The following is a 19,411-nucleotide window of genomic DNA, read 5'->3' on the forward strand; positions in this document are numbered from 1 at the left end:
TTTTCTCTCTTCAGAGGGGGAAGCGAGCTGGTGGGGAGGGGTGGGAAGGGAGAAAATTGCGGCAATGAATGAATGGAAATCCAAAACCTCTGTAAAAATTGAAAAAAAAGTTGGTAGAAAAAAAATATTTTCTTCAGCTTCTGAGTTCAGTGGGAGGAGAATACTATTGGTGAGATCCTGTTCTGCAGCTCATCTAATACTTTTCAAATTTCTTTCCTGTTTCATTTTCACGTTGTGCTTTATATGTAACAGAATGAACCACTGTCAGTCCTGCATCATTCTTACACTTGTCACCTTGTTTGAGCCTTTACCTAGTGGACTCTAAATTCCTGTCATCTCTGATGTTCTTCATTTAAACACAGAGTCAGTGTTCTTAGAGTTGACTAACAGCCTCAGACTTGGATTTTAAACAGTAGGTACAGAGACATTGTCTTATATAATAGCTCATTCTTTGATTTGCAGAATGACCTGTTACTACCAGAAAAAATACCTTATGTGGTATTGGTACTTGTCCTCAGTGCTCTTGTATCCTGTGTGGTTCCTCTATTGGTGAAAATGATATTGTTGTTGTTCTGTACTGTAGCGTTGGGACCAACCCATAGCTGACCCTCCAATGGGGTTTCAGAGGTAGTTAAATAGTACAGGAGAAGATTGCCCATCTTTTCTGAGCAGCTGGTGGCCTCGAACCACTTGTCTTTGGAATTGCACCTCAGCTTCTTGTCAGGAGGTCAACAAAGCTTAAAAGAAGGGATATTGTAATAACAGTACTGAAGTGATCAATCATGTGATAATTGTGTCTTTGATGTGTAAATCTTATAATAGTGCATTTAATTCTGCATGGAGATTTGTAAGTAGCCAAAATGCATTGCTATAAAAGGCAGAAAGAGTGTCAGCTCATTGGCAGTGCAATTAAAAAAAATTAACAGTCTGCATTAGGTGGTTTAGTTGCATTGCAGATTTTCAGAAAATGTATTTTTTAAATTTATATATGAATATAAATTTTATATAGGAAATTTAAAAAAATTTAAATTTTTTATATATGATTACAATAATTTTTTTACTGTAATCGTGTAAATTATTTTGCTTATTATCTTGAATAATCTGAACTGGTTATCTGTGAAGAGTGATGCAAGGGGTTCAGTCAGTTCCTTCAAAAGCACCTACATGAATTCAAAGCATATAGTATTAGTTTTTTGAGAGTTCTGGCACAAGAGGAATCAGGAGTTGTTGGTTCTGTATTTTATTTTGGAATTTCAGCTTCTTAATGTTTTAGAAGTATGTTTACTGGAGGTACCTGTGTCTCTATAATCAGCCACGAGGCCTAAAGAGTACACATGCAGTGATTGATTAAGTTGACATTTAATATTAATAGCTTAGAGACTCTTTATATCATAATATTCTAATCTATTTTAGCTTTTAAATGAGAGCAATTGTGACTGATGTTCCATAACTAATGAGTGGTAATGCTGGGATTCAGACCTAGGCAGCCTGTATAAGATGCCTGTGCACTTGACCACTATACCTTATTACCTCTAAGGTGTTTGCCCTTGATGTGCTTTCTCCACCTCTTTGCCTAATACCATTTATAACTTATGGTAATAGTGTCAGTGTGTATTGTTGAATCATTATTCACCAGGGACAGCAAGTCCTCTACTTCTTTTATGATGAGAGAGTTGACCTTATGGAGTAATTTGACTTCTCTGAGTATCAGCTTCTTCATCTTTGAAACAGGACCTGTCATAAGCACTTAGCAAATGCTGTCTGTATTCTTCTCTTTTAGAAGCTGGACTTTGTTTAATCTACAGTTACCTAGTCTGAACAGGAAGGAAACTATTTGGCTACAGTGATGAGACTCTCATTATAGCGTTTACTTTAATTCTTTTGTTGTAAATAAAACTGAGCTCACTATATGTCCAAGAAAAGACAAAAGCTCAATTCCCACAGGCAGGGAAAAGTCCTCTACATAACAGACCATGGGCATTCTCTCTAAGTAGACCAAGAGCAGGTCATACCAGACTGCATGGATGGAGAGGAATCAGAAGTTTAACAGATTAGTTATATTATGTTATGATTGAACAAGTTAATAAGAAGCATAGAAGCACATTGTGGGCATAGAGATGCAGGTAGGAAGTTGCTCTGATATGTGGGGCAATTAAGTAAAAAGAATTTATGGGTGTTATAGACATAGAGAACAGTAGCAAAGACTGGTTGCAGGCAAGAAGTTGCACTGGAATGTGGAACAGTTAAAGAAAATAGAAGAAGAGCCTGCCAGAATGCAAGGAGAAATTATTTTGGAAAGGAAATTGAGATGAAATTATAGAAGGTTCTGCAAATGTCCAGTTAAGGAAATTGAATTAGTTTTGATTGACTTAAAGTTTTAGAGTATTGGAGTTTAATGATGAGGGCTGTATCGGACTAAAGAAGCTGGAGTGGAATAACCAGTTGGACTTCCAGCACATTCACAATAACAAATGGAGTTATTCTGGTAATAATAGTGCAGAGAGGTAAATGGAGAAGGTGATACTGAATTTACATGATTGCAGTTCTTAAAGGGGATAATGGGAAACATCTATAAAATGTAAGTTGGAAAGAAGGAGATAAAAGTGAAAGTATAACAACAGCACATGTATGGCTTCTGATGCTCTGATGCTTATTATTCTCACCCATCTCGTCAGTGTTGTTGTTATGTGCAGTGAGTTACCTATGACTCATAGCAGCCCTGTGCACAATAGCTCTGAATCTTGCTCTACCCTGAACCAATCTCATGGTCTCCGACACACTTACTCCCTTTACTCCAATTACTATGTCAATCCATCTCATCTTGGGTCTTCCTCTCTTTTGCTGATCATCCACCTTTCCAAGCATGGTGTCGTCTTCCAAAGACAGGTCCTTTATGGCCACATGCCCTAAACATGTCATATGGAGCTTCAAAATCCTTGCCTCCAAGGAGCATCCTGGTTTCATCTTCTTCAGGTCAGACCTGTTTGTTCTGGCAGTCCATGGTGTGTTCAGTACTCATCTTAAGCACCACAACTCAAAGGCATTGACTCTTCTGTCATCTTTATTCACTGTCTAGCTTGTTGATGCATAGCAAGTAATTGCAAAGTCCATGGCCAGGATCAGGCACACATTAGTCTCTAGACTGACATTGCTGTTTTTTAGCATTCCAGAGAATTCCCTCACAGCAGATTTACCCAGTGCAATTCATCTTTTGATTTCTTAACTGTTGGTACTAAGAATGTTGATTGTAGAACCAAGCAAATTGAAATTGTGAAGAAACTCAAGTCTTTTCTGCATCTATCATGATGCTGCTAGTAGGCCCAGTGGTGAGAATCATTGTATTCTTGATACTGACCTTCAATTAATATTGAAGGATGTAGTCCTTGAATTTCTGCAGCAAACATTTTAGATCTTCTTCAATTTCAGTAATCAAGGTTGTGCCATCTGCATAACTTAAGTTGATGAGTCTTCCTCCAATCCTGATGCTGCAGTCCTATTCATTAAGTCTCAAATGATTTGTTCTGTATATAGATTGAAAAGGTATGGAGACAGGACATATCCCTGACACACTCCTTTCCTGATTTTAAATCATGCAGTGTTTCCTTGCTTTGTTCTGATGACTGCTTCCCCTTCCAAGTATCATTTTTGCATGAGCACAATCAGTTGTTCTGGGATTTCCATTCTCTCCAAGATTAGCCACAATTTATTGTGATCCACACAGTCAAATGCCTTTGTCTAGTCAATGAAACACAGATAAGTATTCCTATGGTACTCTCTTGCTTTCAGCCAAGATCTGACATTGTGGTGTCCCTAGTGCCATAGTGGAGGAGTTGTCCTCCATATTTCCTGGCATGACTTGGTGAGCACATTCAAGGCAGCATCTGTTTGTTGAAATATGTCAGTTGGTATTCCATCAATTCCTGGGGTCTTGTTTTCTGTCAGTTCCTTCAGAGCAGCCTGAACTTTCTCCTTTATCACCATTGCCTCTTGAAAATAAGTTGTTTCATGAAATACTTCTGTGTTAGCCAGTTCTTTTTGGTACTGTGACTCTGTGTACTCCTCCTATCTTCTTTTGATGCTTCCTGGATCATTCAATATTCTACCCATAGATAGGATCCTTTAAGTATTATCACTCAAGGCTTGAATTTGTTCTCCAGTTCCTTCAGATTAAGTAATGCCGACTGTTTCCCTTTTGATTCTCCGACTCCAACTCTTATATTTCATGATAATAGCTACTTTGTCTTCCTGGATTAAAAAAAATTTTTTTTTTCTTCCCTCCCCTTCCCCTCTTTGTCTCCCTCTCCCCAAGCCAGCCTCACAATGCACTCCTTGTTCCTGATTGTTCTCATACATATAATGCATGATCATATATTCCTTTTGGACAGTTCTTCCCCTTATCTGTTCTAATACAGTGTTCATTATCTGTCTATTCTTTCCCTATTCTCTCCCCAACCTCCCCATGTCTGTCCTATTTTATAACAGTAGCATTATGCAGTATTTGTCCTTTTGTGACTGAGATATTTCTCTCAGCATAATGTCCTCAAGGTTCCCCCATGTTGTATAATGTTTTCTTATTTTACTGTTTTTTAATGCTGCATAATATTCCATTTTATGAATGTACCATATTTTCTTATCTATTCATTTGTTAATGGACACTTGGATTGCTTCCATCTCTTTGCTATTGTGAATAATGCAACAATAAATATGCATGTGGATACATCTGAGCTGTGGCTCTGGTTTACTTAGAGTATATTCCCAATACTGGAATTGCTGGGTCAAATTCTATTTCTATTTCACCTTTTTGAGAAAGTGTCAGACCAACTTCCAGAGTGGTTGTACCATTTTATATTCCCACCCACAGTGAATAAGATTCCAGTCTTTCCACAACCTTGCCAGCATTTGTTGTTTGCTGTCCTGTTGAACTTTGCATTGTTGCTAGAGTGAGGATATCTCATAGTTGTTTTGATTTGCATCTCTCTGAGAGCTAGAGATTTTGAACATTTCTTCATGTGTTTGTTTGCCATCTGAATGTCTTCTTTGGTGAAGTGTCTATTCATATCTTGTGCCCATTTTATGATTTGATTGTTTACCTTTTTCTTGTTGAGGTGCTGGAGTATTCTATTAATTTTAGATATAAGTCCCTTGTCTGATATGTCATTGTTCCCCCCTCCCCCCGCCCCCCAGTCCGTGCTTTCCTTTTTACTCTGTTGGAGAAATTTTCTGATGTGCATAGGGATTTGATTCTTAGAAGGTCCCATTCATCTATTTTCTTCTTTGTTGATTGTAGGTTTTTCATTATGTTTGGAAGACAGTTTATGCTGTGGATTAGGGTTTCTAGAGCTCTTTCACAGCTTTTCTCTGAAGAAATTTTTAGTTTTTTGTTTTACCTCTAGGTCCCTGATCCATTTTGGGTTGTTATTTGTAAAAGGTGTGAGGTAGTGGGTCTTGCTTAAGTTTTCTGTCAGTGGTTTTATAATTTTCCAGTACCCGTTGTCAAAAAGGCTGTTGTTTCCCCACTTAACTGATTCCATCTCCTTGTCAAAGATCAGTTGACCATAAGTGGATAAGCTGATTTCTGGGTTCCCAATTCTATTCCATTGGTGTATGTGTCTGTTGCTGTACCAGTACCATGTGGTCTTGACCACCACAGCTTTGTAGTAGGATTGGAGATCAGGGAGTGTGATGCTGACTACCTTTACAGTAGTGATGCCATCTTGTTTTCAGTAGTATTTTGCTTTTTTGGAGTCTCTTTCAATTTCAGATAAAATTGGAAATTGCTTTTTCGATCTCACTGAAGAATGGAGTTGATATCTGTATTAGGATTACATTGAATTTGTAGATTGTCTTTGGTAGAATTATCATTTTCATGATATTGAATCTTCCTTTCCATGAGCATGATATATTCTTCCAGTTCTCCAGATCTCTTTCTTGCAGTGATGTTTTGCAATTTTCTGTGTATAGGTCTTTTATGTCTATAGTTAGATTTATTCCCAAGTATTTCATCTTGTGGTTAGCTCTTGTGATGTGCATTATTTTTCTTAGCTCCATTCCTGTATTCTCTTTGTCACTGTAGAGAAATCCAATTGATTTTTTGTATGTTGATCTTGTATCCTGCTACTTTGCGGAATTGCTTGGCTATATCTAGTAGTTTTCTTGCTGAGTCTTCAGTGTTTCCTAAGTATATTACCATCTGCATATAGAGCTAGTTTTACCTTTTTTGCCAATTTGTTTACTCTTATTTCCTCATCTTATCTTACTGCTTTAATAATTACTGTATTAACTAGGAGAGGTGATAGTGGACATCCTTGCCTAGTTCTTGTTCTCAAGGGAATGAATACTTTTAATTTCTTTCAGTGGAGAAGGATTGGCTTTTGACTTTGCGTATATACTTTTCACGGTGTTGAAAGAATTCTCCTCTATTCCTATTTTGTTGAATATTTTAATCAGGAAGGGCTGGTGGATTTTGTCAAAGGCCTTTTCTGTACCAATTGATAGGTCATGTGATTCTTATTCTTTGCTTTGCTAATGTGATGAACTACATGCGTTGACTTATGTTGAGCCATCCTTGTTGCTGTTAAGTGCCGTCGAGTTGCAGGCAACTCATAGCGATCCTATGAAGGAGAGTCCTCGACACTTGGGTGCCTTTCATCCTCTCTCCAGGTTTCCAGAGGCAAGCTGTTATGGAAGTGGATGCTACGACTCCTTCCAATGAGCCATCCTTAAATACCTTTTATGAATACCACTTGATCATGATGAATTTTTTTCTTTTTTAATGTACTGTTGGATTCTATTGGCCAGGATTTTTTTGAAGATTTTTGCATCAATGTTCATGAGAGATACTGGCCTATAGTTTTCTATTTTGGTTGTGTCTTTACTTGACTTTGGTATCAGGGATACATTTGTTTCATAGAGTGAGATGGAAGTTTTCCATCTTTTCCTACTTTCTGAAATACTTTATATAGAATTGGTCACAGCTGTTCTCTCAATGTTGCATAGAATTCACTAGTAAAACCATGTAGTCCAGGGCTTTATTTAGTTGAAAGTTGCTTTGTCTTCCTGAGCTGCCCTTTGAAATCTGTTCAGCTCCTTAAATTCCTGATTTCTTCCTTTTGTTTTGGCTTCTCATTGTTTTAGTGCAACATTCAGACCCTTCTGACAGCCATATTGGTGTTTTCTTCCTCTGTCATTGCAATGATATTTTTAATTCTTTATGGATGATGTTCTTGATATCCTTCCACAGCTCACTTGATCTCTGTTCATTCAAGGCTTCAAACCTGTACCTGAGGTGGTATTTAAATTCAGGTGGGATAAACTCAAGGTCAAATTTTGCTTCTTGTGAATTTGTTCTAATTATTTTAGCTTCAGTTTGAACTTTTCTTTGAGTAGTTGATGGTCTGTCTGTTTAGCAGTCAGCCGCTGGCCTACTGTTCACAGCTGATTTGAGCTTCTCCAATGATTCTTTCCACAGATGTAACCCATCTAATTCCTGTTTAGATCATCAAGTGAGGTCCATGTGTATGGCCATGGTTTGTGTTTCTTATAAAAGGTATTTGCAATGAATAAGGCATTCATTGTGCAAAATTCTATTATTCCATCTCCAGCCTCATTTCTATCACCAAATTAATGTTTTCCAACTATTAATCCTTCTTCCTTATCCCTAACTTTTGCATTCCAGTCATCCATTATTATTAATCCATCATGGTTGCATTTTTTGATTGACTTCTGAATCAATTGATAATTTCTGAATCAGTTGGTAAAAATATTCTTTGTCTTTGGTTATTGGTGCATATATTTGAATGATATTGGTATTAACAAATCTTCCTTGTATGCATATGGATATTATCCTGTCACAGCATTGTATTTCAAGATGAATTTAGAAATAGTGTTTTTAACTGTGAATGCAATCCTGTTTTCCTCACCTTTTCATTTCTCACATAATAGATCATATGATTGTCTGATTAAAAATATCCCATGCCACCCATCTCATTTTGCCAATGTCTAGTATATTGATATTTATACCTTCGATTTCTTCCTTAACAGTGTCCACTTTTCCTATATTCATAATTTTCACAAAGGCAAGCTGATTATTTTCATAAAAGATTCATAAAAGCTCAGGGTGGGGAGTTTGAGAGCAGGGCATCCTAAGAGGTATAGAGACCCAGCAGCAGCCTCATGGGCCAGAGATTAAAGGTTGCTCTGAGAAGGTGGAGTCAGCACACCTTCTAACATTTTCTTTCAAAATCTGTTTCATAAACTTTTTTTTCCATCAAGTAGCCAAGCGATAAGGAGTTACATTGGCAACCCAAATAAGGGTACATGGTTCGAATCCACCCGATGCTCTGCAAGAGAAATATGGACAGTCTCCTCCCAGATGATTAACTGCCTTTAGAAACTCACTGGAGGGTCAGTTGTGAGTTGGTTCCGACTTGATGGTAAATAACAACAGTGTCCCCAGTTAAACTATCCTTACTCCAGACATTCTCTAGTTGTCAAATTGAATCTCCCCCCACCCCGACTTTTCATACTTGTCCTGCTAGCTGCTTTTGACACTTGATTCTCCTCCTGCTCCTCGAAATTATCTTTCTTCATATTTTATGACTGAGGTCAGAAAACTATAGTCGATAGACCAAATCAAGCTATTTGATTTTGGAAATGAACTTTTATTGCAACACAGCCTCACCTGTCCATTTCTTTATTGTCCTTGTCTGCTCTTTTGGTCAGCTTTTTAACATTTTTTCCAACTTTTTATTGTGATTATGGTGAAACTTTACAGATAAATTAATTTTACATTCAACAATTGACATATTTTGTTTCATGACACTGGTTGTAGGCCCCATAATACAAACAACAGTATTCTTCACACTTCCTTCCTGTGTGCTCCGTTTCCATTTGTATTTCTTTCCTTCATCTTTCTGCCTTCTGTTCTTTGTTTGGGGACAAATGCTGCCCATCTTATCTCATGTGGTTCATTGCTCTAAGGGATGCTTCCTTGCCTGCTGTTACTGTTCACTTTATAACCCTGACTTTTGTTGCTTGAAAGTTGATTCATGGAGTGACTCTACATGACAGAGTTTAGGAGCTGTGACAGAGACTGTTTGGCCTGCCAAGCTTCAGTATTTACTCTCTAGCTCTTTGCAGGAGAAGCTTGCCAACTTCAGATCTGTGACATTACTCTCCTGTGACTTTCTTCTTCCCTCTTTGGTTTTGCTGAACCCTGGAGCTGACAGAACATGTTAGAATTCATTCTAAAGTAAAGTTGTAAAATCTGATTAAAAAAAATAAAATCCCCTGAAATACTCTGGAAGCTTCACTCCTTCCTGTACCAGCTAGGTTAGGAAATAGTGTCTGACAGTTATTAATTTTTATGGAAAAGCTTTCCTAATAAAAAGGAGTCTTTGTGAGTCTGTAAACTAAGCATTGCACTGCTAATTGAAAGTTCTGCCTTTTAAGTCCTCTGGCTACTTGCAGGAGAAAGAGGAGAAAGATGACGCACTTTGTTCCTATAAATATTTACAGTCTCAGACATCTTATGGGGCAGTTGTACTCTATCCTATAGAGTCATGATGAATTTGACTCAATTAGATGACAGTTATGATTATCACAAGAGTCCACAATTAAAGTTGCATAGTGGAATGTACTTGGGGCGGTGGGAGGGGTGTGGGGGGATTGTGTACCAGGGAGGGAGTGTTTCTTTTACTTTTGAAAGAAAGGAGCGAACTGGGTGGGGGGGAGGGCTGGGCGGGGAGAGAAGTGCAGCAATGAATGAATGGAAATCCAAAATCTCTGTAAATGCTCATTAAAATTATAAAAAAAAAAAGCTTAAAAAAGTAATTAGCATATATGGAAAAACAATCCCTAGGGAATTGCATTGCTAACCCAGAGACCACAAGTCTCTAGTGGTTCAACTCCACCACTGTTCCAGGGGAGAAAGATGGTCATTCTCCTCTTGGACGGCTGGCTGTGAGTCAGGTCCAACTCAATGGCAATGAAAGAGGTATGCTAGGGAGTTTGGAAGCATTATGTCATTTTGATGACCAGCCGTGTGAAGTGGGTATTGTTTAGTTCCATTTTACAGATGAGGGAAAAAAAAAAAGGAAAGCAAAACAGGGTAAATAGTTTGCCCAAGGTCACAGAGCTAAGATATAGCCCAGGGGCCATGACTCACCTGTCACACCAGACTGCCTCCAGAGGGCACTGTTGCTTTAAAGCTAGCGTCAAATGAAAAGACAAAGATGTTTGAGTGCAAATACAGTCTTTAGGGGGTGGGGTGAATTTCCAAAGGTTAGCTTTGCAGTAAAGTACAAAATCCCATTATAAAGCCAGCAAAGCCTGGAGAAAAATATCCAGCAAACTATGACTCTGCAGAACAATCTTGTGACTTCTTGAGAGTACTTTTTGAACACAGTGTTTCAATTCTGATGGCCAGGGCTTTTGACTCTGCTGGTCACATTCTCTCCTAGCAGGAGCCTGTGAAGCAAGAGCCCACTGTCTGAGTAAAATAAGGATAGGCTGGCTCCTGTAACTTGTACTAATGTCAGTTCTCTCTATTAGTGAGCTTTTAATATTTTGAAAAGAGAATTGTGTTAGAGAAATATACAGCAGATGCACGTGGACAAAGCGGTTTTCCTCTTATTTTCTCTGCTGAGTTTTTGACATTCCTAGATTGGCAGCATCATGATAGATGGCGAAGAGATTGAGATTGTTAACCACTTTAGTTTGCTTGGCTTCTGGAGATTGTTAACAGCTTTAGTTTGCTTGGCTCCACCCACAATCAACACTCATGGTACCAGCAGCCAGAGTATCAAAAGACAAATTGCACTGGAAAGGTCTACTATCAGGGACTTCTCCAGAGTACTGCAGAGCAACGACGTCAGTACGGAAACTAAGGTGCACCTGATCCAGACCACAGCCATCACAGCTAACGTGCTATGCATCAAAAAGCTGGACAATGACTAGGGATGATAGAAGGAAAATTGATACCTTTGAGCTGCGGTGCTGGAGAAGAGTATTGAATATACCATGGACTGCTAAGAAAACAAACAGGTTTATACTGGAAATGGTGAAACCAGGCTGCTTCTTGGAGGCAAGAATTCTGAAGCTTTGTCAGACATACTTTGGACATGTTAAAAGGAGGGATCAGTCCTTGGAGAGGAATGTCATGCTTGGGAGGGTGGAGGGACAGGACAGTGCAGGAGACCCTCAATGACATGGATTGATTCAGTGACTAGAGTAATGGGGGTAGGTGTACTGGAGACAATAAGATTGGCACAGGATAGAGCAGGGTTTAGGGCTATTGTACATAGGGTTGCTGTTGAGCCGCAGATGACTTGATGGCATATAACAACAACAACAACAACAACAACAGTGTCAGTTTACCTCTGTTAGAAGTGATTGGCACTAAGTGAGACCAGTATGTGGCAAGAGAAGCAAGAAGAAAACCTGACAAGTCAGCACTTGACTTTCAAGTTCTGCTGAGAGAGCATCCTGCATAGTGTAATGAAACTTATCCAGGTGAGTGTGGATATGTGTATGGAAATAATGGTGATGGTCACAGGAAGAAACTCAAGAGTGGTAACATTTGGGTGAAGTCTTACAAGAAATACTTGCTATGTTTAGGGAGAAGACTTGAACCCAACAGATAGCAGAAGTAGGAACAGACCAGAAAGGAAATTTTAAAGACCTGCAGCCAGTGCCAAGAGATGGCGCTGTGGTTGGAGGAGCAGTGGTAGTGATTCTGTAGTCAGGGGTACAACAAACACTAGCATCCTGTACAGAACTGTAGGAAGAGTTGTGAAGAACCATTTCAGAGCCTCTGAAATCTGAGTTCTAAAGCCATTTTCTTTTTTGCTTAATAGCTGGCCTGCTCTCTTTGAACAAGCCGTCCCACAAGGTAATACTTTTACTGTTTTCCTGGCACATAACATTACCTCCTTGATGCAAACCCATATACCTTGGAGTTATTAAAGTGGCAGGATGTCATACTAGGATAGATCCATTTTTTCAGGTAATATAATAGTTTTCAGGGTTTCTTTGGCTTAAAAATCTATTAGAATTCAAGTATAAGACAGGATGACTTGGAAAAAATTAATGGCCCTCAAGGAAATTTGCCGTCTGTTGGGGTAAAGTCACCAATTGTACAAGGTGGATTGCAGTGAGAGCCATAATCAGGGTACAAGAGTAACAAGAATAGACAGAGATTAATTCTAAGACGTAGGACTTGAAGACTAAATAAATTTATTTTTCTGTTTCCTCACTCTCTTCCAACTTTTTAATGTGGATTCTCCAAAATTCTACCCTCTCGTCCTTGTGTATTGATTGACCGTGATGTAAGGAAATCTCATTTATTCTCTTGGTCTCTCTTTTATTCTTTTTTACTTTGTCTTCCAAATTGCTGTGCCCAGCTTGGCTGTTGCCACCTTCATGACCTCCACGCCTCCTTGGCCTGACCCCACTGTCCCAGCAGATAACCTGTTCCCCACTCTCCTTTCCCTTCTCTGCTCCTGCCACCTTCCCTTCAGTTTCTAAAAAACCCAAATCTGACACATTCTTAAAAATTCAGGTTAAGTGAGTGTTCCTCTTGGTTTCCCCCAACCACCAGAATTGCTGTCCTTCTGCAGACGTTTCTAATGCTTGTCTCTAATACTTTTCAGGCATTTGGCAGGGATTGCTGCTGTGCGTTGGGAGGGATACTGTATGCATACATATTTTATGTTTATTGAACTACCGTTTCTTGAAGGATAGTTATTGTACCTTCTCCATCCCCCAGAGAATTAAACAAAGTACTGTGCCCACACATGAAGAGGCACAGAAAAAGGTGTGCATGGCAAAGCTTGGCAACAGGAAGGGGACGTGGAGATAAAGTCCAAGTGTATAGGCCATTCTCAGGGCCAAGAGAAGCAAACAAATAGGGGAGGGATTATGAGTCAGTGACCAGAGTCTTTTAAGCAAGTTCAGCTGGAGTCAGCAAGCAAGTTTACAGGAGAGGGTCATCGTTACTATAGCCTGAGTCATACTTTATGGATTTTGGCAGAGGAGGGCTTGACAGTTGTGTTCTGGGAGCTGGACGGAAGTTGGGTTCACTTCACAGTTCTGTGGGCTCTCTGTACAGCTGTTGGGGGCAGGTGCCAACCAAGCCACCAGTCTGAACCCCTCTACCCTAAACTCCTTGTTCTGCAGAGTCTGTGGCTTCCAACTCAGGTTTGTCCTGGCCAGTAATGCTGTGTGCAGGTTTCGTCTTTGCTAAGCCAAAAACCCCCAATGAAAACAAGCTTGGAAGCAGGAGTGGCATCCACTTCTGAAATAGCTTGCCACAGGTAACTCTATGAACTTGGAGAAATGATGAAAGCTATACAAGTGTTCAGGTCTTTCGTTCATAGGGTCGTTATGAGTAATCTATGACTCAACGGCACCTAACAACAATAACAACAATGAAAGAAATCTGTTGGTCTAGTGGACAGAAAGTGATGCTACCAAGCCAAAAGTGGGTGACTTTAATGTGCGGCCCTCCGGCCTGGTTTTGATTGGTTTCGGTCAAAAGTTCTTTTAAGTGGTATAGCACTGGTCTGTCCATTTGCTGTACAGAGGTAGTATGTGGTTACTGTGATGCTAAACATGTGACACTGATGTGTCAGATGCGATAATGGTGGGCAGTGTTTGATGGAGCTCCCTGATTAAAACAAGCTTGGAAGCAGGAGTGACATCCACTTCCAACCATTTCCAAAATAGCTTGCCTCCGGAAACTCTATGAACTTGGAGAAACGATGAAAGCCATACAAGTGTTAAGGTCTTTCGTTCATAGGGTCGCTATGAGTCATCTACAACTCAACGGCACTTAACAACAACAATAACAAGCTGAAAGTCGTAGGAGACCTTTTAGTGGCTATAGAGTCTCTCTCTCTCTCTCTCTCTCTCTCTATATATATATATATATATAAACCTCTGGGCAGATCATGGCTTTGGCATACACTGTGGCTTTTCTGCTGCTACTGGTGCATCTTGTTTCCTGACAGACGCTGGAGTCTGCTGGGACTCACACAATATTTAGAGTTCCTTCACCAAGTGCTGCTTATTACCTTCTACATAGTAACTTACTGCCATAGATTTTTATAGACTCCAAGACTCTCCTAGAACATTGAGCTCTAGCAGCTGCCGACTCTTTCTTAGTGAGTGGTCCTTGTTCTCCATGGGGGTGCGAGCTAGAGGGCAGGCTCTGGACTGTGAATCTGAGGAAGCCTGAAAGCCTGGTCCTGCCTTTGAGTGAGAGGGGAGTGAAGAGGGAGTTAGGGCTCCAGCAGCTAAGCACCATCCTTCTCACTGACTTTGAGAACAGATCCCTTCTCTCCAGCCCCTCCTTGGCCCTCTCTCACTTTTCCAGCTGTCATTATTCTGGACTATTACTTCCTAAGCCTCAAACCTGACACGTGCTTAGAATCTCATGGATGCTTTAAAAAATAAAATATTCTTAGTCTTTGCCTCTGGAAATTCCCATGAACTAAGTGTGGATGCAGTCAGGGGATCTTATATTTTTTTACATCTGCACATCTAAAAGGGTGCTCTGGTGGCTTAGTCCGTAGGGAGTTGCTGTAATCCTCTAGCAGTCTGAGTCTACCAACTAAAGCAGGAGAAAGATGAGTAGTCTCTTCCTATGTGATTTTTAGCTTCAAAAACCCAACAGGGAGTCATCTGTGACTCAGTTCCAGCTTGACAGCATGGAGGTTTTATTGGATCCATTTAAAAATGCTGGAAGAAATGATAATGAGATTAGTAAGCTAATGAGTAATTTTAATATTCTACTTTGTCCAACGCAGCTTTTGTATTTTCTGCAGTGGTTATTCTTAACCTTGGAAGTCAGAGAAAGAGCACCAGTTGCCATCAAGTCGATACTGGCTCATCATTGATCCCTTGTTTGTCAGAGTAGAACTGCGCTCCGTACAAGTGTTCTTGTCATTTCTTAATCATTTTATTGTACTTTAGGTGAAAGTTTACAGAGAAATTTAGTTTCCCCATTCAACAATTCATACACGTTTTATTTTATGACATTAGTTGTAATCTGTCAGTGTAATGGCATTCTTCCCACTTCTTCTCCAAGTTCTTCATTTATAGTCACCCATCTTCTTATAGTGCCTTCAGCCACAGAGTTTTCAGTAGGTGGAATTTCAGGCCTCTCTTCTGAGGTACCTCAGGGTGCCCTCAAACTGCCAACCTTTACATTAGCAGGCGAGCATGTTTACTGTTTATATGAACCAGAGGAAGCATAGATAGCATTAAAAGTAAAAACCAGATGATGAAGTTCATCACTTTCAGAAAACAATAAATGCATACACAAATCACAACCAAACCCATTGCCACTAAGTTGATGCCAACTCATGATGACTCCATTAACTCTCTTCTCTGTTTTTCTTTTTCACAGGGGGACTTGATCTCATCTTCATGCCAGGTCTTGGATTTGACAAACATGGCAACCGCTTGGGACGGGGAAAGGGCTACTATGACAACTACCTGAAGCGCTGTCTGCAGCAGCAGGAAGTTAAGCCCTATACCCTGGCCTTGGCCTTCAAAGAACAGATCTGCCCCCAGGTCCCAGTGGATGAAAATGACATGAAAGTAGATGAAGTTCTTTACGAAGAGTCATCAGCATCTTAAGTCCAGATGAATGTGTTCAAATAATTGACGTTTTGTACCAGAAATAATAAAATAATATGTGTTGCCCCTTGGCAACACAATTGAAATTCCACACTAATGTGAATATGAATGACATTTTTGTGTGTATATTCACTGGTAAAATATCCAACAGGGTTAGACCAGGCTTCTCCTTGGAGGCAAGGATTCTGAGGCTTCGTCTGACATACTTTGGACATCTATGTAAGGAGGGAGAGATCCTTAGAGAGGGACATCATGCTTGGGAGGGTGAAGGGACAGCGCAGAAGGGGAAGGCCCTCTATGAGGTGGATTGATTCAGTGACTGGGGTAATCGGGATGGGTGTGTCGGAGGCAATGAGATTGGCACAGGATAGAGCAGAGTTCAGGGCTGTTGTACATAGGGTCACTATGAGTCGCAAGTGACTCAACGTCACATAAAAACAACAACAACAACAATACAATCTTTAAAAATCAATAGAAGTGTGAATGGTAGAATGTTAATGAAAAGAAAAACTGTCACTGTATGACTTTGAATTTCCTGATGTTAATGGAACAAGTTGATAATTCTGCCTTACAGTGTAGTAAGTTCAATATTTATGAAGAATTGTGCTCTGTCTCAGAGACTGAACAGAAGTTAAACCCACTGGGAGCAAACACAACTTTATTATATCTTGTTAGGACCTCACCAATCTTTGGCAGTCTTAGGGAGTCTCAACCATTATAAATTGATTTCTTAATATTTCCTTGGGTACAGAGTGCACCAGAATACATCTCTTCACTAAAATTTTCTTTATTCGCCCTGAAATTTTATTTTTTGGCACAATGTAGCTTTAATGATTAATTGACTGAAACCTTTTGATGAGTTAGCACTTTAATTTGACTGATTGGTTTCAACTCTGTTAGTCTGTACATAGGCACTTCTGAGTTTCAGATCTGATATCCCATTAGTTAGAACTGATTTCCTTTTAGTTGTGATTTCTCTTTTGAAAATGAAATGTTAGTAGTTGAAAGTTGGCAGATGGTGTCCCAGCTAGGGAGCAGTGATTTAGTCAGGGGAGGATTTGGTTATAACCAGAGACCCAGGAGTCTTCTCGATGCTTTGTCTCACTCACGCCTCATGTCCAACCTGTCACCAATTGCTGTTGATTTTGCCTCTGTACTGCAGCTCACATCTGTTCTCTCCTGTTGTTCAGGCTCAGCATTTCTATAGTGAACTGGGAAGGGCCTTTTATCAGGTTTCTTGTTTTTAGTTTTTCCCCTCAATCCACAGTCAGAGTGATTTTATAAAACACAATCGTGAAACACTTCTGACTGGAATCTTTTGGAGATCTTCAAGACTCTCACCTGTCTTTTTCCAACCTTTTCTCTACCCAGTCCTGTATTCTCCTTACATCTCACTCACTCATTGCTCTACAGTCAGCACCAACTCAGTGCTGTCCTTGCACAGGTTTTTCTGAAGCTGTAAATGGCACAAGAGAAGATTGCCAATCTATCTCTGTGGAGCTGTTGATGGATTTAAGCTGTTGGAAAGGCATGGCCTTTAAGTTAGCAGCTCAACTTCCTATAGTCTACGCCACCAGAGTTCCCTATTACAAATGTACATGTAGTTTCCTAAGGATTTCAGGGTTCTTTTGCCTTCTGAGCTTTGTAAGCATACTTTTCTCTTTGTTTGAAATTACCTTTTTCTACTCAGCTGGAAAGCTCCAATTTATCCTTTGAGACCCAGTTCCAGGGCCACCTCTCCCACAAAGTCAGTCTCAATTCATAGCAGCTCTGTAGATTGCAGTAGATCTATCCTGTGAGTTACCATGGCTGCAGTCTTTATGGGAAACTGCCACATCTTTCTCCCACAGAGCAGTGGTGGGTTTGAACTGTGGATCTCGTGGTTAACTGTTGCTCTCAAACGGTTCCTTCAGAAATCATTTGAGGAAAGAGAACTTTCCTGGATATGCAGATGATGAGAATGCTGTAACTGCTCGGAGAGTAAGCAGAGTCTAATGGTAAAGCCCTTGAACCTAGAAATTGAACATTTTGGTATAGGTTAACGTGAAGCAAAAGTGACAGGGGTCTTAGATGAAGGGGCAATACATGTAGAAGGGAATTAGCAAATAGACCTGAACAAAACCAATTCTTGATTAAGCCATTTTACCAATTTTTAGTGTTGAATAATTAGAAAGAAATCAGAGTTACAACACTGTATCTTTTATATTTGCTGTATATTCTACAGAACTATCCTTATTTAGTGTGGAAGTAAAGTTAGTAGTTTTAATCCAACTAACATATCAATAAGAACTCAAGCTCACAATCTCATTTACCATTGAGTCTGAGCCAACTTACAGGTCACCTTCCTTGGGATTTCTCTGGCTGTAAATTGTAGGGAGGAGACTGCCCATCTTTCTCTCTTGGAACTGATTGTTGTTGTTGATTGCCTTCAATTCGAGCACAACTGATAGTGACCCTATGAACAAAAGGCCCTTGGAGTTGATGGTATATTCAAACACCAGAGCAATGTGGTCTTTGAGTTAACTGTGCAACTCTTTACAGACTATGCCCCAGAGAATAGAACCTCCTTAATGACAAAGACCTACTTGTTGCCTGCCACTCATAGCGACCCTGCGTACAGGAGCTCTGAACTCTGCCCTGAATTCTCATTCTCTGCAGTGTTATTCATAATTTGTTAAGATTCATACAGTCAAATGTTGTTGCATAGTCAATAAAAATAAAATAAATATTGTTTTGGTATTCTCTGCTTTCAGCCAATATCCATATGAGATTAGCAGTGATATTTCTCGTTCTACCTCTTCTTCTGAATCCAGCTTAAATTTATGGCAGTTCTCTGTCAACACACTACTTTTGAAGCATCTTCAGCAAATTTTATTTACATGTGATAGTAATAATATTATTTGATAATTTCTGTATTCTTTTGGATCACTTTCCTTTACAGTGAATACAGAAATTAATCTCTTCTAGTCAGCTGGCAGTTCTCCAAATAGTTTGGCATAAAAGAGCACTTCTGGTGCTATATCCATTTGTTAAAATATTTCCAGTGGTATCTTGTCAGTTCCTGGAGGCTTGTGTTTTGTGAATGCCAACAGTGCAGCTTGGACCATGTCATTGGTTCTTGATCATATGCTACCTCCTGAAACAATACTGTTGATCAGTTATTTTTGGTACAGTGACTTCCATCTTCTTCTGACGTTTCCTGAGTTCAATGTTTTGCCCACACAATCTTTCCGTTTTTTTCCCTTGAGGCCCTAATTTTTCCTTCGGTTTTCAACTTGAGGAATGTCAAGTGTCCTTTTCTTTTCTCGCTTTCTTACTCCATATAAAGGTAAACTATAGTATTTATAATTTAAAACATTTAATTTAAAGGAAAATAATGTGCTAAAATTCTTACTATTTTTGAAAGCCTTTAACAGTGTTTGATAAAGTGATCTAAGAGTCTAGATCTGAAAATTTATCAGAATAAGTATTTTGAAAAAAATAAATATATTTAATTTAAATCTTCAGAGTAACTATATTTCAACAATCTATTTCTTAAGAAAGATATTTGTGCTATGAAGGCATATCATTATATTGCCCCAAACTTTTTAATATAGAAAACTAAAGAACATGGGAAAAAGTTTTTCTAACTTGGCTCCACACATTAATAAAACATCAAAAGCTATTTAATGTTGACATTCCACTGGTGATGAGACATTTTGTCCAGAAAACATTTTTATAAAAAGGAAATTGACTCTAATTCCAAAGGGGCGTACGGTTCAAATCCACC

The 19,411-nt window shown here is 39.3% G+C and overlaps 1 protein-coding gene across 1 annotated transcript in view; it reads left to right on the top strand.

Annotated features, from left to right (window-relative positions):
• The window catches only part of MTHFS (5,10-methenyltetrahydrofolate synthetase (5-formyltetrahydrofolate cyclo-ligase)), a 92,613-nt gene extending 76,971 nt beyond the window's left edge, over window positions 1–15,642 (top strand). Inside the window, exon 3 of the mRNA XM_006888247.1 lies at window positions 15,410–15,642. Within this exon, the coding sequence (XP_006888309.1) occupies window positions 15,410–15,642 (233 nt within the window). The remainder of the gene's footprint in view (window positions 1–15,409) is intronic.
• The last annotated feature ends 3,769 nt before the right edge of the window (window positions 15,643–19,411 follow it).

The sequence above is a fragment of the Elephantulus edwardii genome, unplaced genomic scaffold (genome assembly GCF_000299155.1).
Source record: "Elephantulus edwardii isolate Elephantulus edwardi_28Jun2011 unplaced genomic scaffold, EleEdw1.0 scaffold00066, whole genome shotgun sequence".
NCBI classification, from domain to species: Eukaryota; Metazoa; Chordata; class Mammalia; order Macroscelidea; family Macroscelididae; genus Elephantulus; species Elephantulus edwardii.